The following is a 27,201-nucleotide window of genomic DNA, read 5'->3' on the forward strand; positions in this document are numbered from 1 at the left end:
TCCCACTGGGTTTACTGGTCCCAACAAGGTCAATGATGTTTACCAGAAGAGTCCTAATGAGATGCTAAAATCCTCTCACATTAGCATTCAGAGTGAATGCAGTCTGTCACTCCGTATATCCTCTTTAACAATTTATCTGTTTTTAACATCAACAGCATTAATAGCACACATAAAACAAAGTGGGACCTATAGATCAAAACTTGTTAGTATATGGACCAAAAATTCCCCAGGGCAGCTTTAATTGCTGGATTCAAATTTCAAGCAGATGTAAAGTACTTTGCAAGGATGAGCGCCAGGCCAAAAACTCAAATGTTCCTACTGTACATTTTCCTCAGCTGTTTTATAACATAACAGGCACTGAACAAAATGATAGAAATGAAGTGTTTCGTGTTGGCATTTTGGGTAATTGTATAGTTATTAACAGGAACAAGTTGAAAGTTTGTATTAACTACTGCAGATGCTGTTTTACGTATTGTCCTTGAGGAGGGACAGGGAGAGGAGGGGGATGTGGACTCCTATCTGTGAAAAATTGAAAATGACATTGTTAAAATTGAATATGAGTGATTCGAGCGCAAACACTATCAAGCGAGAGGTCTCAGAGGTGCACACACGCTCACAGACTTGTGTGTGTGTGGGTACACAGGACACACCTTGTCCGAAATAGTCGCTGAGACAGTCATCTGTCAGAAGTTGCACTCAGGGAGGCAGCTGTGGTCTGGCACAGTAATCACAGGTGAATACAGTCAGCTGTAATGAAACCACGCCACCGTGGCGTTACGTGAACAGCGGCTGCTTGTGTCACTGTGGAACTTAGAGATAATAAAGAGCTGGAGAGAAATGAAGAAAGCCAAAGCTATGTGGCCATTCATTGCTTCTTCATAGTTAATGTATATTTCAAACACACAACATCAAAAATAGGTTTATCTGACTTTTTATATTGAATATATTTAGATTTTCTTTGTCAAGACCTACCACAAGATTTAACCTTAGTTCAAGAGAAAAATATCCATTCTTGAACATATGTCAACAAAATGCTGTAAAGGGTGAATACTGAAAGGTTATATTGTTAACCTTTCAGTATTCACACACATACTGACACAAAAAAAGTTACCTTCATGAAACTATTTTACCAATCATTATGAACTGGTTTTCAAATGTTTCCACCTTTTTTGCCCTTCAGGGATAAGCACAAACACAATTGCCATGTGCACAAGAAACCAAGAAGAGACTTCATGTTGGCTGTTGTAACCCTTGTATTATACATAGATTGTATTGATCCATTTATAGGAGGCAAGCAGTGAAACATAGCCTGTAAATAAGGTTTAAGAAAATTCAGCTGAGACCCTCATTTTTACGTTCCTCTCAACTGTGAAAAAAGAAACAAAAATGCTGATGAGGCTTGAGGAAAGAAGGAGAAGATAGAAGAAACCAGCGATTCTTTAATAAGTCCAATGTCAGGCAATTTTCTGCATGTAGCACATGCACTCACCAACACACACACACACACACGCACTCGAAGCAGGACTCTTAGCGCTGCTATTTTGGGAGGCCAATAGCAAGTTATCACACGGAGGTGTGTGGGCAAATTGGTGCAGATGTACTCAGACACAGAAAATAATTTTTATCACCAGTCACCACACATGGCCCGATGCGGTCTGCGCTTTCACTGGCTGCTCGTCCTTCATTCATTTAAGGCAGTAAGGAAATTGTCCAGATGGAAGCCAGTTTTATTGAATGTTTACAAGTATTGATGCAGCAAGTTGGGGAATCCGAAGGACTCTCACACAAAATCTGTGTGTTAGTGTGGTTTTGTCCTGACACCTATGAAATGTATGTGTGTAAAAATAAAGTTGAAATTTAGAAGACACAGTGTCCTAAAAGGAGTATGCACAGGTTGTGTGCATTTAATTGTATACAATTCATAAACAAAATAAAAAAAAAAAAAAAAACAAGGTCAAAGCAAATAGATCGGTAGACACAGAAAAGCCTGCACATTTTATGGAAAGTGTTTATCATTTAGGAGTTTTAGGAAAGATGGTTATCAATAATTTGCACAAACAAGCAGGGAGGAAGCACCCACATCAATGCAGTAAGATATTAAAACTTAATTTTATCACGTCCAGCATGAAATTGACTCAAAACCATATCCTTGCTACTCTTATTGGCTATCCACTTATTAGTAACAATGTGTCTGTCTGTCCAGCAGATACATATTGTTGTCCCACAGAATCAAGCCATTTCTTAGCTCAATATTGTTGGAGAAAGTCAAGAGAACATTCACCTTAAAGGAGCATGAGGCTCCTTTTAAGAAATGAGACTCTCTAGCGCCACCCTTCACCACGACGGCCGTCGGGGGTACGGCAGCCAACAGCCAAGCCGGCACGGGAGAACGGGGAGAACGCGCATGCAGCGTCATGTGACGTCACATCCGCAGGACAGTGCGGGAAATTCGGCCCCACAATTGCAGCACATTTTGCAGCACACAGCCTAGGCAACGGAGAGATACACTAGAGGGCTCGTTCTTTTTGGTTTGGAACGCTTCATCTGACATTATTACTAGAAAAATTAAAACGTATACAATTTTTTTTCATAAATCCAGCCTCAAGCTCCTTTAATGTTAGTCAGTAAAGGTTGTGAGTGACGGCAAAGAGGACAGAACTGCAGACAAATGCACATCCCTGCTTGATGTTGGCGTTGGTCTGTAACCTGGCCAGCTATCCTAATTCCTTTCTTCTTCAATACAAAGAATGAGTTCACTTTCTTTTGATTGCCAAGGAGTATTATGAATACTGTGCTGTGGTGTCAAAAAGGGATGTGTGCTGGCACCCACTCTGTTTGGGATATTTTTCTCTCTCCTCCTGCGCCAAGCCTTTGGAACATCAACTGAGGGACTCTACCTACACACCAGGACAGACGGTAAACTTTTCCACCTCTCCCGACTGAAAGCAAAAACAAAGGTCAGACAATTCACCATCCGGGATATGTTGTTTGCCGATGATGCAGCATTGGCAACACACCGAGAAACACCTGCATGTTCTCCTCGACTGGTTCAGCCAAGCATGTCAAGATTTTAACCTCACCATCAGTCTAAACAAAACCAAAACAATGGGCCAGGGGACTACAGCCCCACCCTCCATCGACAATTACACACTGGAAGCTGTGAGTAGCTTCACCTATCTCGGGTCCACCATTACCAGCAATCTCTCACTCGATGCTGAGGTCAGCAGTCGGATTGGGAAAGCAGCTTCCACTTTTGGGAAATTAACACCTAGAGTATGGCAGAATAGCATGCTCACCATTCATACAAAGGTACAAGTGTACAGAGCCTGTGTTGTCAGTACACTCTTGTATGACAGTGAAGCCTGGACTCCCTATACACACCATGACAGGAGGCTAAACTCATACCATCTACGTTGTCTGAGACGTATACTGGGAGTCACCTGGCAGAACAGGGTCACAGACAGCGCAATCCTGGAGAGAGCACAGCTCCCCACCATGCTCTCCGTGCTGAAACAATGCCGTCTCCGTCGCATGGACGATGGCCGCATGCCAAAAGACACTCTGTATGCAGAGCTAGAGTCAGGGAAGAGGCAAGTAGGCCACCCACTGCTCCGATACAAGGATGTCTGCACAACCTCAAATCCTTCAACATCAATCCAGCCACGTGGGAAGACGTCGCCCAGGACCGTAAGAAATGGAAACAAGCTTTACAAAATGGACTGCAGACCCACCAAACTGCCCTGGCTCTACACCGAGAAACAAAAAGGCAGTTGAGGAAGCAGAAAGCCACCATGCCCACACCAGCACCGGATTCAGCCCACACCTGCGACACCGTGTCTGCCTCTCCCGAATTGGACTCACCAGCCACAGGAGAAGCTGCGTGAAGAAGATCTAACCTCCTCCAGACACAAGAAATCGATGGTCTTCCGAGACTGTGATGCCGATGATGATGAATATGAATAGCTGCAGAAGAAACTGAATCTGGACGTCATTTGATAAACATACAACCATTCAGAGAATTGAAGCGTCCAACATAAGCACAGCATTAATCATTCTGACTTTAACTGGTGTGAAGTGTCAGCTTTGCTGTACAAATTTGGTGATCAAAAAGCGTTAACAATTGTTTAGGCAACATAGTCTGAATTTGGCTCTTGGACACTTGTGAATGATTCATTGCCTAATGCCCTGTTGTGAATGGTTCAGTACATTCTGTACCAGCGGAAATAGTTCTGAATGAGACATACCGAACTTGTATCACAAGAGACAGGCTAAGTGAGGTCCCTTTGCCTTTTTTGAGCTTGAAATCCAACATAGGCAAATACACTAAATATTATAAGAAACTTCCTTTCCTTAAAGGGGACCTATTATGGCATGTAATACCTATTTTAAACAGGCCTTGAATGTCTTAAAAACAAGCTTTTGATTGTTTTTGCTAAATAAATTAGAAATTCAGCCTCTGGGCCATGTCTTTATCTTCCCAGTCTCTAACCTCATTATCTATGCGGGATTCTGAGTGGGCAGGGAGGCTATGATAATGAGGCATTGTGCTGATTGGCTGCCTGAATGACGCGGTACACCGCTATGAAAAAATGGCGGTAGCTCCGGCTGGCAGAGTTAGTTGTGGGCGTGGTGTCACGCATCGGAGGCCAACCTATGTAAATCGCATTTTCGTTACGTAATGAAAGGGAGCAGAATCTGAACGGCTCGTAGAAGCCACATCACACTGGATGGATCATCCGGGCGGCTGTACAGACACTGCAGAATGTGGTTGCTTTCCTCCTTCTCTGAGTTGGCAGGCTGAGGGGAGACCACTTTATAGATGTTAAAGCAAGAAAAAACATGTTTTTCATAATCCCCTTCATAGGTCCCCTTTAAGACATGAAAACAAGAGCTGGAATCCAAGATCAAATCATAAAATAATCCAACCAGCTGTGTCATGACTGCAAACTCGTGGACGATGAGAAACATGTATGCAGGTGCTGCATCGTGTTGTCTGTGCACAAGTGCCATGTGGTTCTTTTCCAAAAATAACACAATTACAAGCTAATTTTCACATCTCGCATGAAAAGCTGACAGAGAGGAACACTCATAGCAGATCAGGAGAAAAAATGGTTTATAAAGTTGCCTTTTCCAATTAAATCCAGTTCCCAGTAAAAAGGAATCAAACATATCGTATGGCTGCTTTTGTTCTGTGTAAACCATTCTGCCCTCCATGAAGATGGGGGTGAAATGGAAAACTTAAGAATACAGCATTACAACCCGTATCCATTAAATGCACACACACACAATACAGAAGCAGAAAATATTGTGCTTTTTTTTTCTTTTTTTTGCTTATACCACATAAGCCCTGCACATGCAGCATAGCCGATATCTGCATAGTGGGGATGCTCCGAAGTGCTGTTAAGGCAGGGAATTATTTGCATTTCAGTCTTTTAATTTGCTCCCTTTTTTTTTTTTTTTTTTTATAAAACTGATCTGATATCCATAAGTTAACTGCAATAAGTGCAGAGCCTCATTTAACCATCCTCCCTAAGGGGGAGTTTTCTTCTCTTTTTTTTTTCCCTTTCCCTTGGAACTTATACTGAAACTCAAATTGCTCTTACACACATTGCTCTCTTATGGGTTTTCAACTTATGTTCTGAACATGTTGACTCTACACAGACAGACTTAAAGCAATATTACTCTTTGTCCCTGGTCTCTTTAGTGTGATATGGGAAAGAATAGACAGACATTTAAGGAACATTTCAGAGTTAAAACAACCCTGCATCTATTTTTAGATGGTTAAGAGCATAAACTTTTATTAGGGACTAAAAAACATAGGAGAGTTCATGATCTCTGTTTCCACAGAACTTGTTCGCTAATTATATATTTTCGACAAAAGGGAAATATTAAAGAGACAGAGGTGCAAACTACAGCCTCTTCCTTTTCCATCCCTTGGCAGTAGTTTGCACGATATCAGTGGTCAACGTGTGCGGACAAGAGGCCAGTGACCAGACGGAAATGCCTCCACAAAAAGTCCTTTTTTTTTAAAACACTTTATTTTCACTTGCTAATGAATAATTATGGAATGACATTTGTGAGTCTTGTCAGCGGCTTGTAATGACAGAAGTCAATTGTCTTAAGTGCTAACAATAATTTGCCATTGTGCTGCAAACACATGTTCTGTTCCCACTTTAAACTGGCTTAATCAATTATGTTTCAGTCCCTTGCAAAAATGTTCGTTCTTTAAAAGGCCTTTTTATGTTTCACTGTTTGTCTTAAATGCGTTTTTCTTATGTGATTTATGTCAACTAATATGACAAACGCACGAAATGCACATTTACTCAAAATATCTTCTTCTTTTTTTATTGATAGATTTTGATAATATACAGTTTGGTCCTTTAAGTATCTTGGCTGTCTCCCTTTCATTCTCTTCCACGATTCAAAACTCCCTCATCTGTTGCCTTTTTACTTTATATAATCATAAGTCATAATCCAAGAAACTGGGAGCAAATGGGACATAAACATTCAGTTAAATGAAATGTTTGCAACTATGAGTAGTAGGCTGCTCTGTTTTAGGTCATTCTCTTAATATACTAACTTTTTTTTTGTCTTTTTCAATTTTATCCTACATAATTAAATGGTATTTATTTTGTCTGAGTGATTCTGCGTGTCCATTGTTTGTTGTTTTTTTTATTCAGTTTACCTTTAATGTTGTATTTGAACATATTTTTCTTGAATTTATGTTTTTATGTTGTGGACTTATCAGTACTGAGACGAAACAGAGCAACTTGTCATCATAGTTAAATAATTGTCAAAACGTTAACATGTCATTGATAAATGTAATTGCGTTTTTAAAAAGATAGCATAATATCAGTTACCTTTTGATATGTTACACTTAGGGTAGTTTTGAAAGCTTATGGATTATTCACTGAGTAATTACGTTTATGTGCTTTACGTGAGCTTTATGTGCACAGCAGAAATCATCTGTATGTCTGTATGTAGTATGTCGGGCTCAGAGACCCCGAATCAACTTCAACCCGCAGTATATTCTGTGAAAAGTGCCATATTTTTTATGTCCCAAACAAAATGAAATGTAAACAATGCTGAATAATTCTTATTATGTAAGCCTCTGTGCACACACGTTGTCAGCTGAACTGAAGAGTTCAATGTAGACATATATTTGGTTGCCAAAACCCTGATTGTTATGTGCCTAACTAATCCCAACTCCAGTCAGTTTAGGTATTTCTCCATTAAAAAAATAATTTTGCTTTTGTGTTGATACTGTAAATGCAATTAGGCAGAAGTGGTATGAGCTGGAGACTAAGGGGGCGTCTGCATCATTGCTGCTTTCATCCGGTTCTCTGCAGTTACCCTCATTGTTTGGTGTGCAACTGTGAACACATGCATGCGCTAACGTTCTTACAGGAAATGAGAGAGCATGCTTGGAAAGGAGATACTATTAGGCACATCTTTGAATCGGAAACTTCATGCCTCTCAGCTCAAATCCCTAACATCACTGGCCTGCTGGATCCTTTTAATAGTGGCACTTGATGGCTTGAAAAAATTGCTAACCACATGGAAAATCCCTCTCAGCTTTGGCTGATAGCCAGGGGTATTAGAGGTGGCACATGTACAATGGAAAGATTGAAAAGCAGAAGGCAGGAGAGTCGCTGGAGGAGGGATGTGTGCCCCCTGTCATCCTCCCCCTCCCCTTTTTGTATTCTCTCACTTTTTCCCTCTTCGCCCTGGATCCATCTCTGTGATACGTCCCTCCAAAGTTGTTTATAATCACCGGGGCACCGGCAGTTGAGAGTGATTGAGATGCTAGAGGACAAATTTGTGGTTAAAAATAAATAAATAAATAATGATTCCTGCAAATCATCAGACGGTAGAGGGTATAATCTGAAGCGGCCGAGGTGCTTGCTCACCGCTGAGATTTGAGGCTTTACAAGAAAGTCACACATATATGAAAACCCTCCTGGATGTGCCCACCGCTCCACTGGCTTCAAAGCTGCACTCATCTGGAGCTACCTCGACTGCAGAATGTCAACAAGGGTGTGGAAAAGAGGGAAGGAAGAGGGCTGGAAGGTAGTAACAGATGAAACGAGGGAAGAAGATGTGAAAGACGGAGGCAGGCTGAGAAATAATGAATGTGTTTAATGCAAAAGAGTTATCTTATCGAACAATTTAGTACCCCAAACATGCAGAAATCCACAGCTCATGCAAAACATTCTTTTTACTCCACTTTCTTCACAAATGGAGGAAAATTACATGTGCATTTATTCTGCTTTTATGTAGGCCTGTTTGCCTTTTATGTCCTAATTTATTTATTTTGTCCCATGAGGTTTTTTAGATTGCTGTTACAGCCCGCACTTGGAGTAACCAGGGGTTGTACACGGTCATATACTGAGATTATTCATTGTGATTGATAATTTCAGATCCTTAATCCACATAGCAATACTTTACATGTAGGAAAGGTTTATTGTTGTAGGTTTTTGATGGAACTTTGATCAGAAACTGGGCTGTCATGTAAGGCATCATATCAGCAGTGCAGTGGATACTACATGTCATCAGAAGAGATACTGTTGCCTGGAGATGTTGCCAATCAATAATAATGTCATAAGAAGAGGGGCTTGTCCAGGACACATCATTTTTTAATCTGATTTAAGTGTCCTAAACCAAATAAATGCATGGTCCTCATTTTTCTGGTTCTTTTTTTATCTCCTGCTTCCAGTTAAATGAAAACAAAGCAGCGCGTGGAATATTACACAGTGAACAATCTTTTCTGTTTTTTTTTTTTTACTCTTGATAGGACATCGATGTGCTTTAATAATAATCACTGATAACAATTGATAATATTACCTTATATCCTCTGCTCTTTGATTCAAGGAGGTAATTTTCCTTTAAGGCCTAACTTTTTTGACACATTATTTGCATGCAATTCTGAGACATTTAAAGCTGTTCTCATCAATTTATAAAGTGAATATTAAACAAGATTTACAACCCAAGAAGGTTTAAAAGGTTACTCTTTGAACCCTTGGTATTGTTCAGCTCTTTGTGTTCCACTGCTCCCATCCACTTGGTTTGCCATCACCAGTGTATTAATCTAGATTGGGTACTCTGCGCTTTGATTCTCTGCCACCCGAACCTATTAAATGTGTGGTGTCTTCCATTTTAGACTTCCAACCCATGCTGGGCACAGATATTCACATTTATAGATTTTGGGGCAAAAAAGTATTTAGTCAGACACCAGTTGTGCAAGTTATCCCACTTAAAAAAGATGAGAGGCCTGTAATTTTCATCACAGGTAGGGGAGAGTGGGGTAAGTAGTGCTATTTTTTACTTTTAAGTTCCTTTAAAGCAAGGGGATTAAAGCAAAGCCTCCAACTAAAATTGGTACATATAGTTTAGCATGTTGTGCATCTCTGGGAACAATCACTTTGAATCTAAAGTAAACTGTATGAGAAATATAGCTTTTGAAAAAAAAAGTGGTTTTGTGGCACAAATTGCCCCCAGCATGAGGTAAATTGTGCCGTTAGAGAAAATACCCCGGGGTAAATTGTGCCATTGGCAAAATATATAATTTTAATCTCAAAAACAATTATGCTATATAAAAGCAAAAAAAATTCAATACAAAATTGCTTTTGTATCAACATCCAGGCCCTTTGGCACAAATGACCCCACTGTCCCCTATATCTCAACTATGAGAGACAAAATGAAGAAAATAATCCAGAAAATCACATTGTCTGATTTTTAAAGAATGTATTTCCAAATTATAGTGGAAAATAAGTATTTGGTCAATAACAAAAGTTCAGCTCAATACTTTTTTATATACCCTTTGTTGGCAATGACAGAGGTCAAACGTTTTCTGTAAGTCTTCACCAGGTTTTCACACACTGTTGCTGGTATTTTGGCCCATTCCTCCATGCAGATCTCCTCTAGAGCAGTGATGTTTTGGGGCTGTCGCTGGGCAACACGGACTTTCAACTCCCTCCAAAGATTTTCTATGGGGTTGAGATCTGGAGACTGGCCAGGCCACTCCAGGACCTTGAAATGTTTCTTACGAAGCCACTCCTTCGTTGCCTTGGCGATGTGTTTGGATTATTGCCATGTTGAAAGACCCAGCCACGTTTCATCTTCAATGCCCTGCTGATGGAAGGAGGTTTTAAATCAAAATCTCACGATACATGGCCCCATTCATTCTTTCCCTTACACGGATCAGTCGTCCTGGTCCCTTTGCAGAAAAACATCCCCAAAGCATGATGTTTCCACCCCCGTGCTTCACAGTAGGTTTGGTGTTCTTTGGATGCAACTCAGCTTTCTTTCTCCTCCAAACACGACACGTTGTGTTTCCACTAAATAGTTCTATTTTGGTTTCATCTGACCATATAACATTCTCCCAATCCTCTTCTGCATCATCCAAATGCTCTCTAGCAAACTTCAGACGGGCCTGGACATGTACTGGCTTCAGCAGGGGGAACGTCTGGCCCTGCAGGATGTGAGTCCCTGGCGGCGTAGTGTGTTACTGATGGTACCTTTGTTACGTTTGTCCCAGCTCTGCAGGTCATTCACTAGGTCCCCCGTGTGGTTCTGGGATTTTTACTCACCGTTCTTGTGATCATTTTTACCCCATGGGGTGAGATCTTGCGTGGAGCCCCAGATGGAGGGAGATTATCAGTGGTCTTGTATGTCTTCCATTTTCTAATAATTGCTCCCACAGTTGATTTCTTCACACCAAGCTGCTTACCTATTGCAGATTCAGTCTTCCCAGCCTGGTGCAGGTCTACAATTTAGTTTCTCACGTCCTTTGACAGCTCTTTGGTCTTGGCCATAGTGGAGTTTGAAGTGTGACTGTTAGAGGTTGTGGACAGGTGTCTTTTATACTGATAACCAGTTAAAACAGGTGCCATTAATACAGGTAACGAGTGGAGGACAGAGGATCCTCTTAAAGAAGAAGTTACAGGTCTGTGAAAGACAGAAATCCTACTTGTTTGTAGGTGACCAAATACTTTACCGAGGAATTTATATAGTAAAGCTACTCGATTGCAGCATTCTGTGTGCAGTACCTGCCTGCATTTTCAATCCTGCTGCGATGTGCTGCATTGTTTTGGATGCATCTTTTTGGGGTCTTAACCCGTGTGGCGGACCACAACCGCTGTCTCTACCGTGCTTGTGGTCTGTGCTTGTGCTCAGTGCCGGGGCTTCTCCTCTCCTTCCAATTATACATTTCTCTTCCTCTCTCATTTTCACATCTCTCTTTCTCATCCTCTTTCTTTACATATATTGTGTGAGTGCACTCTTAAACCCTGTTCACATGAACATTTCAGCAGCATCCTTCATTGTTGGTATCCATGGACTTTGTGCGGGGTGACTTTAAAGGAGCTTGAGGCAGGATTGAGGCAGGATTTATGAAAAAAATTCGTAAACGTTTTAAGTTTTCTAGTAATAATGTCACATGAAGCGTTCCAAACCAAAACGAATGAGCCCTCTAGTGTATCTCTCCGTTGCCTTGAACAGGCTGTGTGCTGCAAAATGTGCTGCAGTGCTGGGGCCGAGTTTCCTGCGCTGTCCTGCGCATGTGACGTCAAATGACGCTGCATGCGCGTTCTCCCCGTTCTCCCGTGCCGGCTTCGCTGTTGGCTGCAGTACCCCCGACGGCCGTCGTGGTGAAGGGTGGCGCTAATGAGTCTCATTTCTTAAAAGGAGCCTCATGCTCCTTTAAGCATTGCCAAACTGAATCCTGGTTTCTGTGCGTTGTGTTGAGTTGTTGCTTGTGTGAGCGGGGTGTTAGGCACGCCTACACCTTTTGTTTGCATTGAAGTTACCACCCATATATATTTTTTAGCTTTTATTACGATACAAACGGAACGTTCAGAACTTTTTCTTTTTCTTAATAATCTGCATCAGCCATAGATAAACCTGTGTCAAATCAGTCTCAACCTAACAATGACAGAAATAAAAAACCTCACAGCAATGCGATCAAAATGAGTCTGAAAGGAATGAGCCTGCTGCACGTTTAACCCCAAGGAGACTGTCCCATGCAGATGTTTGCAATGCTATTGCAGAAAAATAAGGTTTAATTCTGTTTTTGTTTGAGAGCCGAGTTTTTCTACTTTTTAAAACTCTAAATAAAATAAATATGGATGTCATAAAAACGTTGACTTTAAGTGAATAAACAAGACTGTAAGCAATATTACCATTCCAATGTACTGGTTTGTATTTTTCCAGGTTTAAAATGTTGTTTTCTTGTCTACCTGAAATAAACATCCTTTACACAAGGTGAAGACTAAAAAGATTGGAAATGTTGGACTGAAAAGAGTGGAAAAGAAAGACAAACTAGCAACTTTTATTCAGCACTTTAGCAGTTTTGAACCTCCTGCTGTGCCATCCCACGGTACCATTTTCATTGCAGTGAAAAAAATGTTTTTAGAAAACTTGCATCATTTTGTGGAAAGATTGCAACGATTCAGATTGGAGAATAGAAAAAAAAATGTTGGCTCTTCTTTTACTCGTTTAATTGGTCTCTTGAACAATCCCCTTTCATTCAAGAATAACTCGACTTTGGTGCTGTAAGAAGACCTCAGAATAACTGTCAGGAAAAAAGTACATTTGAAAAAAAATGAATGTAAGAATCCGCAAACATGACAATTTGCTCACCGTCAGAATTCGTACAGTTGTAGGGAGACATTTTGATTGCTCCTCCTGTTTTGGAGTGCGAGTATATCTGCTGAGCAGTTGGCTATCTCAGGAACCTTTCACATCACGTCAGAACAATAGAGAGTAGAAGGATGCGTAAAAGACTTAACACGAAGCTGAATCAACACATGACAATTTATTGATGAGATAGAGATGTCCCAATCCGATCACGTGATCGGTAATCGGGCCAATCAAATTGTTTCAGACTTGATGGAAGTGGAATATTGCATCCCGATCAGTGATCAGATATATTTTTTTCTCATCTTTATTCTCATTATTTTGATCAGTGCATCAGACTTGCTGAACTTGTTGAACAACTGGTATCAACAAGCAATGGGTCCAAAGCTGCTAATAACAAAAGGCAGGGTGCGGAGTGTGGGCAGTGTCACGCAAAGTGAGTTCAATGAAGTTGTTTGTTTGTGGTGATCTACGCATGCGCACAGCGGTGTTTCAGCTGAGGCAAATAAATAAAAGTTAAGTTTGCTGACTTTGCTTGCACGAGGGCCTGCTGTCTCATGGACACCCCAGCTGCCACGAGGAAGATTGTATGTCCTTCAAACACAAACATTTTATTTTTTTAAGCCAGAAAAGGACAGTGAGAAGGAAGAGTTTAGTCTAAAAAGCACATTTTTGGCCTTTATGACACTGTTGCTCTTTTATTTGCTTATTTGTTTAAATGCCTGCTGGGTATTTTATGTTGAGTTGCCATTTTTATTTAATTCAAATGTATATTAGTTAATAGTTGCACTATTACTTGATTGTTCAATCTGTGCAAAAGTGCAAAATGATAAAATAAGGTGAATAAAATGAAAATAGGGGACAACCTAGATCAGTTTATTTTGCATTTGTTAATTTTTTGAATGTGTAACGAAAGTATCGGATTGGGACTCGGTATCGGCATATACTCAAAATCAAATGACTCGGAATCCGATCGGGGCCAAAAAAACCAGATCGGGACATCCCTACAATTTATACCATGTTTTTTACATTGTATATTGCCTTAATATTGTTGTATGCATTTATTTGTTGTTTTTTCAATTGAGTAGTTTTGGTGTTTTATATTGATTTTTGTCTATTTCAGTTCTTTACAAGAGGGTTCATTATGAGAAGGTAGTGCACGATAATAAAATCTGAGTTCTTACAAGTTTATGTGGCACCAGGTTTTTGTGGCAGTTGGCCTCCTTTTGTCTTTGTCCTATTGAAGCAGTTTTTTTTTTTCTATTTATCCCTGGTCCTTTCAGATGTTGATTCCTGCTTGTGATGTTAAAAACGAGCTGCATCCGACAAATCTTCTTCAAAGCTTCTTCATTGCCGTTTAACACTTCATGTTTAGTTACCAATGCACGAACTCGACTGTAAGCTATTCAACAGTTAATGAAATTGAATTATTTGTCAACTGAAAAGGACAGAGACACTCATGCTGATCATTATTTTAAATGAAGAGTCATTGTGACTCATTAGAACAACTCTATAAATATCCCGTAAGATAAATGTCTAACCTCTTACAAAGATTGGGAAAAAATGTTTCACACATTTCTGCTTCCTGGATCAGAATTCAGTCCCTCAAACTGACTGCACCATGCACAGAATCACAGGTTTTGCAGTCTAATCATCTTCCACTCTGATTAGTATGACTCAAAACTGAGGGATGGAGGTTATTTCTAATACCGTCACGTACCTCAACACTCCTCAACAGCCTCTGTTATTAGCAGGTCTGGGTATATTTGTGTACGTGGGTGGTTGGCAGGGTGACTGTCTGTGTTTTTTATTTCCTTTTCCTGGAGAATTTGAAAAAGTGACACCATTTAGCCCACTTCTCGTTTTCAACATTCTGCCACAAGTTACAGGGAAGGTCTAAATACAGGTAATATCTGTGAGTATTAAAATAGAGGTGGATTTCCTGTTCTTGTTTTTATCTTTATACATCATCCTCTCCAAAAGCAAAATTGTAACGACACTTTAAATTTCTTCTAGAAAGGAATTCAGTGCTACAGTTTTGTAGTATGAACTGCTGAACTCTGAGCATCATATCGTGAATAACTTGAGCCAAATTAATTGAGTAAAAAACTGATCTTTGTTGTGTGTTTATATGCAGCAAACACAAGAAGAAAGGAAATAATTTCTGTGAAGGAACGACTGAATATTAATTTACAAACTGCTCAGTGGCCAAGCATACAAGACAGCAGCTAATGTTACTGTGAATTACACTCAGTTTACATCTAAGTATTCATTTTACAACACTTAAATAGAAAACAGCACCCCCCCACGGGCGCAAAATGTCAAAAATGTGTTGCAAAAAAGAGAGCCGTGTACCTGGTCAGCCAACAGTTTATTCAGGAAATCACAAGCTTGGATCAGAAGTGATGAAATTGGAACAGAATGAGAAAAGCAGTGAAAATGGCAGAGCTGCAAGTCATTAAATGGGAAAGCGAATATTTTGGCCTGCAATGTCAGTCAATCCATCAGTCGCACAGCCAAGAAAAGAAGTGGCCAGCCTTGTAGTTAACTGGTCAATTATAGTACGGAGATATCTGTCGGATCAGTTAGTCTTTTAATGAAATAAGACGGGAAATGGTCCAGGAATTAGAATTTGGTCACTGATCACCTGAAAGGGGTTTGTACTAAAGCATAAAAGTACAAGTAGTCATTTAGGCCAGCTCAGCTCAGACCTGCAAACACCCTTGGTATTCTTCAAGAGTAACAGCTGCAGATTTTATTCCCTGTCTTCAGGAAGAAATTCTCGCCCACACACGGCACAGCCAGAGGAGAAGCAGGAATACCTAGTGGTGAGAACGGAGAGCTATATTGAGGAGACAATGCAGGGTGCTTTTGATGCTGCCAAGCTGCATTCACAAAAAGGGACTTCATGATGGTTAAGCTTCCTCTGGAATCCACAAACATACGCACCTAGAAACAGACTCATACACTGATACCTCTGAAAGAATTTTAGGCCTCAATAAAAAGCTCTGTTAGACCCCACTGAGAAGAGTATTAGCTTATTATAGCAGTCCTGTCTGCTCTTTGTAAAAGTAATAATGCCCTCTTAGAGTCTAACTGGGCATTTCCTTGTTGTTAAAACAGTCAAACACTAAACAGAAGGCGTTTATCTGTATCGACCTTGTCAGCCCAATCATTTCTCTGTGATTATCACTCGTTATTACCCAATCAGCTTTGCGTCTGTTCTGAAAGCATGTTATTTTAAGATGGCCGTGTTACATTGTAGGCTGAAACATGTTGACATCATTTTTTTTTTAATTATTATTTAGAGGGGGGATGCGTAGTTATGGACCACCGCTCGTGTATAACATGCATGTTGTTGTTTTCCATCTTTATGTTACTGTTTTTTTTCTTTTCAACCTCTGATAAGATGCAGAAGGCATGTTTACGGTCATGTATAAAATAAGGTACCCCTTCAATTCCTATTGCTCTCAGTGCAGATCAAGTATGCAGGTATGATTTTAAAAAGGGGGGGAAAAAAAGCTTAAATCAAAGTAAATACAGCCCAGATGAACAACGTGACATATTACATGGGGCCTTGATTTCTTTAACAAAAATGACACTAAAATACACAAGCAAGTGAAAAATAAAGTGCACCCCATGATTCAATATTTTGTAAAACTACCCCTTTTCATAGCAATAACAGTTTCTAAAACCACCTTCAGCTGCAACAACTTGAGGCAAAAGTTTTCCAATTTTTGTGGAGGAATTCTTGGCTTAATCATCCTCACAATGTTGGCTCATTTCATTTTGGCTTGCAGCATTAAGTTCTTTCTCTGTTCTTTTATTTACTTACTATTTTTATTCATTTATTTTATCTGTCCATTCTGATGTCAGAATGTCCTTACACTGCTGTTACATTTTGACTTCACTTTTGTTGAATGAATGATAACATGATGGATGGATGGATGGATGGATGGATGGATGGATGGATGGATGGATGGATGGATGGATGGATGGATGGATGGATGGATGGATGGATGGATGGATGGATGGATGGATGGATGGATGGATGGATATTTTATTAATCCCAAGGGAAATTCAAAGTATTCAGCAGCTACATAGATGCCCAAAAAGCAGGTTAGTATCAACAAAAAACATAACAGCTCGGTTAGTAACATATAATTACATAATTTTTTTATGTGTACTGAAGACCTCCAAAATGGAAAGAAGTTTCACTGTTTTAGTCACATGACAGTATTGTACTTTGCACCAACACTGAACAAGAACGGTCAAGGACGGCACACCTTTATCAAGGACTCTCTCTTCACTTCCCTGTAGTTATGTTTTAAGTATAATCCATCTGCCAAAAGACAGTCAAAGGTAGCTGTAACAGCTATTCTAGGATTTTTTTATTTTTTATTTTTATTTTAATTTGGACATTGCCTTTCAACTTCAGCTAAAAATCACTCCGAGACTTGACAACAACTTTTTATCTGCCAACTTAATCGCCTCACTGTGGATGTTGCTGGTATGAAACCCAAAATCCAAAAATGCCTCATGCGGTTGGAATGAGTCACAAAGGTCATTTTCTAGAAGCTATTGAAGTCTAAGATATTGCAGTAAGGGGTTTGGCCTATATTTAGACTTTTTTGGCAGCTTTATGAAAGAAAAGCATCTGTGCCTGCTGGTTGCATTCATTCATGGAAAAGATTTAACTCATCTCCCCTCTGGCAAATCCTCAGCATTTCTCATTTATTTCTCATGAATAGTTGACAGCATGAACTTTTGACAGAGCTGTTGCTTGTATTCTTTTATATTTTAATGCTTTTTGGCTAACTGATAAGAAACAGCAGGTGAAAGGAAAAAATCAGATGGTAAGTTGCTGTGCTAATATGTTGAGAGAGTCTGAATAACTGTAAAAGTTTGGCATATTTTAAGAATGTAGAGATAACCACAAAATGCCAAATAATTCAAACCCAACAAGCATGTGAAATGTGTGTGCAGTATAGCAGCATCACAGTGCCCTCAAGGTAGAGGTAAAACCGATGTAAACAGCTAATATATCGCCCAGAAAAGATACGGGGAAGCCAGAGAGAGTGGGCGAGATAACACATTTAAATTAAATCAAATACTATAAACCATGCAAAAAATGGCTCAGAGGAGGATGGAAAATCCATGAATACGGTAGAAAATGGGACGGGGCGAGATAAAGGGAACATGAGATCATGTGGCTGCCACGTTATCAATTGAGGGATAACGGAAGTGGGGCTGTGGAGAGGTTGTCGGTGTTAACAGTGGGAATGCTTCGTAGAGAATAAAGGTACTTTTTTTTTATTATAAAGTCAGCGCCAAAGAGTGTGTGTGTGTGTGTGTGTGTGTGCGTGTGTGTGTGTGTGTGTGTGTGCGTGTGTGCGTGTGTGTGTGTGTGTGTGCGTGCATACCCCATTTTTTATGAATGTTAATTGTCTGAAAGTAAGGAGCTATGGCCACAAAGGAGAGTGTGAACACTAAAGAATTGAAAAGCCAAAGAAAACTGTTCCTTTTTCTATTCTTGTTTGTACATAAATAGTTTATTTTTTCAACAAACAAGAATTGGAATAACCTTTTCTGCCATTCACAAAAAGCTGAGTCTGTTTTTTTGTTTAGTTTTTTTTAAACATTTCCAACCTCACTTCTGAGGCTGCAAAGAATGATGAGAACACAAGACGGTGAAAGACATTTTATGTTTGAAAGTAATAAAGCCACTTTTCACTACACTGTGTTCCAGGTCTGGCAAGCGCAAGCGCAGCTTGGGATGTATGTGTCAAAACTTTTTTCTGTTGCAGAGTGCTTATTTCTTTTTCTTTCTTTCATTCTTTTTCACTAGGAGGAGAAGTTCCCTACACCACCCTGGCAACCAGGATGATGATGGGAGTTTGGTGGATGTTTGCGCTCATTGTCATCTCTTCTTACACTGCCAATCTAGCAGCGTTCCTCACCATCACACGCATAGAGAACTCCATACAGTAAGTACCCAACAGATTCTGTTCTATGCAACACAGCTTTTAACTTCTAAAAAAAAAAAAAAAGCAAATTCTTCTAACTATTAGATTATTTGGGTATTTCAAAGCCAAGCCAGCTTGATCTATAAACCTTTTAAACCAGCTACCACTGATCAAAGTGCTGAACATATTAATGGCATACATTTAGAATTAGATAGACAATGTAAAAGTTAAAGACACAAATGAAACATGAATTACAACAAAAAAAACAACATCAAAATAGCAGAAAAGGTGGGTCAAAAGAGCTGATTTAAAAACTAGCAGTGAGGAAATCTGTCCAACATGTAACGGCAACGATTCCATCATTTGGGAGCCGCAACAGCAAACGTTCTCTTCCCCCCCTCAGCCTCTGTTGTGTCTTGGCACGTCCGAGAGCCGCTGGGCAACCGATCCGAGTGACCAGAAAGGGGAGTGATACAGTTGAGATTCCAAGATGGCGCTAGCTGTCTGTGTCCGTTGATGCTGTTTGGGTTTGTACTGTTTGTGGCAGTACAAACCCAAACAGCATCTTAGCACGTGGCAGACAGCATGTCAATGCTCTGCTGGTGTATGATCGTCAAATTGTCCGGGGTCTTCGACATTCTGCCGGAGTATTTAAAAGGGCCATTCCCACCAAAGGTTGCAACCTTGACAATAACAATGCTAACAATGATGTGTGTCCGTAGTGCTGAGCAATATTGCTCGATAACGTGTGCTGTGCCCTCCAGCTTTATTCAGACTCCAAACTACACGGGGAGGACCTGTTACATGTTGTGTAAAAAAAGAAAACAAAATTCAGCAAAGATTTTAGGACGTTAGCAAACCTACCTCACTGCTACAAGAGCTGAGGGTTAAACAGTCTTTTAGGTCTGTTTGGATATATTTTAAGCTGGTCATTACAACTGTACAGATGCACAAACGTAATTCTACATTGCAAGGAAAAGCCACATAATGTTGCAGAGGTGCTGACGAGGTTGGATGAAAGATGGGGTTGATAGAAGATATCAGAGATTCTGTGTTAGTCAGACAAGATCTCCATGTGGCACATCCTAACCGACATACTCTCTTCCCAAACCTCCTCACATTAGAGGTTGTGTGCAGTTGTGCGTACATGAAAAATTGTGTTTAACACACAGAGACACTCTGCAGACGCCTTCGTCGTGCTTGATTGCTGCTCAGAGTGGAAATTCATTCTGCCAGATAGGTGTAATGCATGAGACAACACATGTGTGCACGCACACACAATCACACCATTACCTCTCCTATTCTTTCTTTACCCTTTCTCCTTCTTTTTGTCACCCCATTGTCAGATAGTAATTTCCTGTCCACCTTAAGTTTATATGTGTGCCTGGGAATGTAAGTGTTCCACCGGTGGAGAGACAGAAGATAATGAGATGGAGAGAACAGAGGGAGAGAGCAGGGGGGGTGACGAAAAACTTGGAGGAAAGTGTGTTTTTGCATACTCTTTTTAAGTACCATATCCAGGCAGCCGGCAACGCTTTGTACTCTCATTGCCATGTTTTTAACACACACATTATTTCCCGAAGCTCTGCGCCCTGTGTTTACCTATCCTTGTGATAATATGTTTGCCTGCTTCTCTCCTGGTGGCACTAGGAAATGCTTATCTCTCATTGGACTAATCAGCATGCCGAAGCATCCGCCATGCCCAGCAGTGCCACAGTTAATTGTGCTTTACTTTGGAATAAACAACATTTATTTCACTATCTGTCTCTTAATTTGTTTCTGTCACTTTCTTTTGCAGTCATTCTTTTCTTTTTTGCTCTTCCTTCCTGTCTTTGGCATATATTTTATTTGGTTTACTCTCACTGTGGTCTGTATTATGTCATCTTTGAAATATCTTCTTTTTTTCCCCCTTTTTTTTTAAACTTGCATGTACTTCTGCCCAGTCTCCTGGGAAATCTTAATCTCTTTTATCTGTAGTTATTTTTACTGTTTAGATGTCATTAATATAAGCCTCAACCTGCTGCCTTGGTCAGCATCCACTGAGGGATTCCAGGAGTTTTAAATCTTTAGTGTGCTGACTCACTTGTGGTCATCAGTCTCATAATTACCACCTAACCAGTAGCATCCATGCGGTCACTGACCTGAAATGATGGGTTGTGGGCAAACTGATGAGACAGATCATTTCTAAAACAAAGTTGATGTCATCTGAGAGCATAATAAAATCATGTAACCATGTAGAGGAAAAAAATACCGTGGTTGCATAATCAGCATGAACTTTTAGCAGTATATTGTTGATTTAATATATGATGCTGACAGAATGAATCTGAATGCATTTGTTTAACCAAGGGAGCGAATTTCTGTCAGGAATCAAAGACAAAGGCATTAAAGGAAGTGAGGGTCGGAAAAGGATGGAGGCATCCCTATTTTCATTGTGTCCCATCAGAACAGGGAGGCCTTTTAAGTATTAATGCCCTTGTTTCATCCTGAAAATGAAATAACAAGAGAGCATCAAGAACCCCTTCTGGACCATTTCACGCTTGGATGTTTTTCTTCAATTTCAGCAGGAAAAAAGTGAAAAATGGCAGTGGAGAGTAGCAAAAAAGAGCAATGCACAAAGCGAAAAACAAAAAGATATACGTATTATAATTTGGGAGTGAAGAGAAGATGGAAAACGACGGTAAACCATGTTTATTAGAGGAAGGGAGGAAAAACACAACATATAGATAAAGACAGAGAGATGGAGAGATAAAGACAGGGACAAAGAGAGAGTTGACAACAAACAGGCACAGAGAAAGAGAGACCGGTAAGATTTGGGCAATGATAACTAAAAAAGAACAAAAAGAATGTTTCAGAGTGACAAAAAGTTAAGGAACAGAAGGCCTAGTCAGTTTAAGGACATTGCCCCCTCCCCCCTCCAAAAAACGTCCAGCAGATGTCATATTTTATAGTTAATAGAGATGTGCAGTAAAGTTAATCAGGTAGTTTTATGGTTGCTTATCAGCGTGTGTCTCAGAGGTACTCACATTGGTCAAATGACAGATGCTCATTTGATTATTTAAAGTCCCTTCAGAATCATTTAGGGGCTCATAAAATCTTATTGACCATCACTATCAAGATTTAATTAGCAATCAAGACGAAAATTTGTGTGTAGGACTGTACTAGTTGACATCCTACTTATGCAGTTTTTATGCTTTATATTATCTTAATGTCGTGAACAGCTTCCCCTCCTTCTCAACTAAGTTTTTTTTTTTCTTTCTTTACCAAGTCAAACGCAGTCTTACTAAACCAGCCTCATTAGGGTGCATTTGAAAACCTTAATTGGCATTTGGTGCATTTCCATTAGAGGGAGTTCAGGGTAAACCCGCCAGACAGAAACCTCTAACAGGACCGATTGTCTCCTCACCCCAGGGGCGTTAATTGGGTATGGCAAGGTATGGCAGCCGCCACACTTTGGCTTCAAGGGTTAAATGTAAATGTTTTTTTTTTTAAATACATTTATGGAATTACTCTGTCTCTTTGTATTGATTATTCTATAAATCATATAGAATAACTACAAATGCAAATCAGAACAACATGATCGATTTCACTGGTTATTTTACACTGCAAAAACTTGAAATCTTAACAAGAATATTTGTCTTATTTCTAGTTAAAATGTCTAATTTTTAGTCAAAAAAAATCTCATTACATTTAAGACAAGACTCAAAAACAACCATTTTCACCTGTTTCAAGTAGATTTTCACTTAAAATAAGTAGAAAAATCTGCCAATGGAACAAGATTTTTTTGCTTGTAATGAGAAGATAAATCTTGTTCCACTGGCAGATTTTTCTACTTATTTCAAGGGAAAATTTACTTGAAACAGGTGAAAATGGTCAAATAACAAGTTACTTTTCTGGTAATTACTCTTGTTTTAAGTGTAATGAGATTTTTTGACTAAAAATGAGACATTTTAACTAGAAATAAGACAAATATTCTTACAGTTTTTACAGTGAGCGAGACTGCATTTGAAAAAGTTCCAATGTTCTAACCACACAGATAAGCTCCATAGAGACTTCTGTGATGAGTATTTGCTGGACGTGTTGATTGATACTCTAGTTAAGTTCTGTGACTCGTAACCTTACCATACCTTAGCTTCCACTGAATTGACGCCACTGCCTCACCCCCTTCAGCTGATGTGTCTCCATTACACTGTGGAGCCACACAAGAACCACTAACGCTGCTTACCACATGATGGGGTTAATTCTCACCTTTTGCTGTTTGCAAACAGCCAACATCATAAAAGGAGATGAAAAAGAAGAATGCAGCGAAAGAAGAAAGAGAAGAACAAATAAGTATACTAGCTATTTATGTCTTTGTTTGCTTTTTCAACATGCACTGCAGTGGTGGTACTTGAGATTAAAAGACCACCCCCACCCCCAGACCTCGACACTGCCATAATAAACAAGGCTTGAACCAACTCTAGTCTACCTGTGCTTTTAGACTGGGCTACGTACACGTGAGAGAGTTGAACCATAATTTAAAAATCCTGATCAGCAGAGACCATCCCCACCCGGTAGTTCCTGTTAGCTGATCTGATTACCACTCCTACTACACAAATGTTTTTCACTCCATAAAGGTTCCTACAGTCAACTTTTGCAGGCCCGTTCCTAGTAATGGAGACACACGTCAACTATCCAGCCCTGAAAAAACTCCCCAGAACCCCCACTAATCTAAAGGCTCCTGTTGATATTAGAGCAGATTCTAAAACAGCAAATACCTGCAATGATAAAAGATCGAGTTCTAATCTAATAATGACCAAAACAGTTTACTAGTAGCAGTGCCAAACAGCATGACATCATAAACAAATGTCTCCTGATTGAAGCTGATATTAAATCTGAACTAGACTGCATCTGTATTCCGTTTTGCCAAACATATTTGTGAAACCTCTGCTGTTCAGTTTACTTTCCCAAATGGCTCAGATGTGTTTGTGTTTGAATGTTATTGTCCACCCTTAGTCTCAAGTACAATAATTGTTTCACTTACTGCCTCCTTCTCAACACCGTAAATTATCTGCATTTGAAGTTGTAATCATAATGTCAGTGATCATTGTAGAGCTATCTATGTGGGAACTCCTTTCACAAAATTACCACTGAGAATAAGTGTCAAAGACAATCAAAGTTTCATCCAAGTCCACTTTCATCAGGCAATGAAATGCTGCTTGAACTCCACCAGTAATCCCTCAAGTAATCCTTTTGATTAGACTACTTGTAGAACATTAAAAAATCAATTTGCAAAAATAAGAAGTTTAAAATGTGACAAATAAAACCCTGATTCATTCAAACATATTCTAAAATAAAAGCCTGACAACCAGTCATTTTTAAAATGAAATCAATGTATAATTCTCATTCAACTGTGTTTTTCCCCCTGTTGAAAGATGTAGGCCCATCAGACTTTTGTAATTACTTCCCCATTTCCAAACTAAATTGAAATCCTGAGATGGCAACTAGTCTTGTTTGAAGGATTCAATGCTGTAGATCATGTACTTTCATTACAATGAGTTCTGCAAAGCCCAGTGAAAGGGCTCTTGAGGGCTTTTGAAGTGATGTTTGTGTCTGTAGAAAACTACATAGTTAACAGTAATGGCAGGTGTTCAACAAGGATCTATTTTAGCCCCTTTTTATATTTTGCTAAATTGGTTAATGAAGGCATAAATACATACAAGATGCACTAAGCATTATATTACCAATATCTTTCACCAAAGAATGCCACATGAGCAGCAACAAAGAAGCAAACCCATGTAGACAAGCCAATAACTCCTTATACCTAACAGACTGAACTCGACTAATTGCTGATCCCATTTAAAGTGATGTACACGATCACCCTAAAGTACTGCAAGCATCCAAAATACCCAAGCTAATTTAGAATGATTGGCTGGTGTAACACAACTTTTAACCTTCTACTTCATGAAAGTTTGCAGAATCAACAAAAACATATATTTGCAAATAAGAGGATGAAGAAAAGGGATCTGGAGGATCTCAGCTGAGGAAGAAACGGGATTTGAAAATAATGTATAAATGTGACTCACGTCTTAGATTTAGGCACCTGAATAGTTGGTAAGACTCACTAAAAGCCTGGTTATACACAAAGATGTAGATTTATTAAGAGTTGTCAACACATGTGATGGAAAACCGCTTCCACCTGACACAAATATTCTCTCCACATTTTGTGTTCTGCATAACGAGTTCTGCCAACAGTAGCCATATTACCACATTCCCGACCCCCTTAATCAAGAGAACAGTTCTTGTCTTGAGGTCAAACTGCCCATGGATTATTCACACAAGCACACACAAACTCCCACAACCAACATTGACTATTTGTCACAAGATACATACAGCTGTTGCTCACACCATTTACTTGCTCATTGAGCTGCTTAGGGAAATATAATTGCTTGCAAAATGAGCTAGCACACAAAGGACAGGAACATAAGTATGTGCACACGCCTATACACACAGAAATTAAATTCACATAAAACACTCACAAAAAGACCATTGAACACATAATTCCTGAAGTCAAATGGATCTTTGAGACTAGACACACAGTAATTAATCTCGAAACAATGACTGTTTATTTTACTGAAATCCTGTCACATAAGTTTCTTTTAAAAAGGTACAACATCTGCAGACAATCTTTTGTAATGCTATGTTCATCAACATCACAGTATTTAAATATTTGAATTGGTTTTGCTTTTTCTCATTCTCATATGGGAGTATTTACGAGGCTGAGCTTCAATGTAATTTCCATATACCAGGCAAGTCAAAACAGACTTTTTGAAAGCAAAGAGATGGAATCGCCAAGTCAGCCACCTGATCTCAACACAATGGTGCATGCTTCACAAGCTGAAACTGAATGTGGCTGAAGTGAATCTCTGTCATTGTCCAAATACTTTTGTAGTTAACTGTAACTCAATTCTCTATCTCTTCTACTATCTCTTTTGGGTCTTTTCATTCTGCTTTCCCTCTACTTTTTATATTGCTGTTATTAATTAGATTCTGTGAATAATCAATGAAGCCAGCATCAAGTCGTCTTTCTTTTTTTTCCACATAATGCTCATGTAATATCTTATTTTATGGAGGTATAATGTAGTTTCTCTCTTCCTCTTTTCTGTGATCCACCATTAAATATTAAGTTTAGTTACTTACTCAAGGAAACCAATTCACAAAGGGGGGATCCTGGTAAAACAGTGTGCTGACAAGCCAACATATTCTCCAAGGAGAGTGGTGAGGAGGGTAGATTATTAAGGCCAAAGATTAATTGACGGCAATAAAAGATTCATGTTCACAGCAGAGTTCATTAAAATCTTCAAAAGATTTTTCTTTTTTTTTTTCCCCCCAGAAAAGATTTCAGTTAGTTGAGGTGGACGGAGGAGCGAGAAAACCACAACAGCTGCCCATTTCATACAAAGACGTGTGTGTGTGTGTGTGTGTGTGTGTGTGTGTGTGTGTGTGTGTGTGTGTGTGTGTGTGTGTGTGTGTGTGTGTGTGTGTGTGTGTGTGTGTGTGTGTGTGTGTGTGTGCGTGTGCGTGTGCGTGTGCGTGTGCGCACGTGCGCGTGTGTGTGTGTGTGTGTGTGTACATGACTGGAGCAAACAAATTTGTAATAATTGTAATAATTGCTTTGTAATAATGCCAAAAAATACCTTCTTCTATTCGTGCACATCATTCAATGTTCTTTATGGGTTTACAGCAGAATTAATGACATAGAATGCTGTACAACTTGTTTTTCATTAAGCAGATATGTTGAGTGTTTTTGTGGGCATGTTTTGTTTCTGAGATGTGCATATCTCAAATCCATGGGTGGTATGTAAGAACACATTCAGCAAACAAATTATAATTAGTTCATGTAATGGTTCTCCATTACATTTGTAAGCGACCAAACTCCTTGAAAGGCAGCCCAAGCATTGTTGCAATGTGATTTAACAATAACTTGTATTTGTATATATATGTATGTGTATGTATGCGTGTATATATATGTATACATATTAAATATAGCAATAATGCACAAGGTAAAAAAAAACATAAAACAATAGCTTGTTAATGACCCCCAGAGGTGACAACAGTGAAAGTAAAAGACAAAGAAATTACTGAAAATAAAGTTGAATATAGACTTATTTTGCTTTTTTTTTTTTTACCAACAACGAACAGTTAGCCAAGCCATCTTATGGAGCACCATGAACTGAAGTTGTACAGTTTAAACTGTTTTTCCTTTCGATTTTTGTAACACGTGTCATGGCTCAATCCTTTTTTTTCTTCATGTCAGTTACATTTTGTCGCGAGCGCCTACTGTTAGTCTGTACAGCATGCAGATCCAGCTTATCCATTTATGGGTAGGAGATAGTTTGCACCGACAAAAGCCGCCCTCTCCAGACCCTGTCAGCTGTCGCTGGGAATTGATCATTCACACACAGGGTTTATTTTGCCCTGTCAGTCCCTTATCTGGCTTTCTGCTATTAAAGGCCTATGACTTGTGCTGTTTCACTGATGTATCCATTTGACTCCCACAATCTGGTCACTAAGATAAAATTGTTGCATTATGTGCTACCTCTTCTGGTCTCCTTAAGTCTTT

At 39.4% G+C, this 27,201-nt stretch overlaps 1 protein-coding gene across 3 annotated transcripts in view; it reads left to right on the top strand.

Moving 5' to 3' along the window:
* The window catches only part of grid2 (glutamate receptor, ionotropic, delta 2), a 658,916-nt gene that overhangs the window by 550,748 nt on the left and 80,967 nt on the right, over positions 1 to 27,201 (top strand). For all 3 annotated transcript variants that reach the window (XR_009783115.1, XM_061729310.1, XM_061729311.1), the window contains exon 12: positions 18,485 to 18,623. Coding sequence is in view for 2 of the 3 variants with exons in the window: in XM_061729310.1 (XP_061585294.1) it covers positions 18,485 to 18,623 (139 nt within the window). In the remaining variant the exon portion in view is untranslated. The remainder of the gene's footprint in view (positions 1 to 18,484; positions 18,624 to 27,201) is intronic.

This window comes from Cololabis saira, chromosome 9 (assembly GCF_033807715.1).
Source record: "Cololabis saira isolate AMF1-May2022 chromosome 9, fColSai1.1, whole genome shotgun sequence".
NCBI classification, from domain to species: Eukaryota; Metazoa; Chordata; class Actinopteri; order Beloniformes; family Belonidae; genus Cololabis; species Cololabis saira.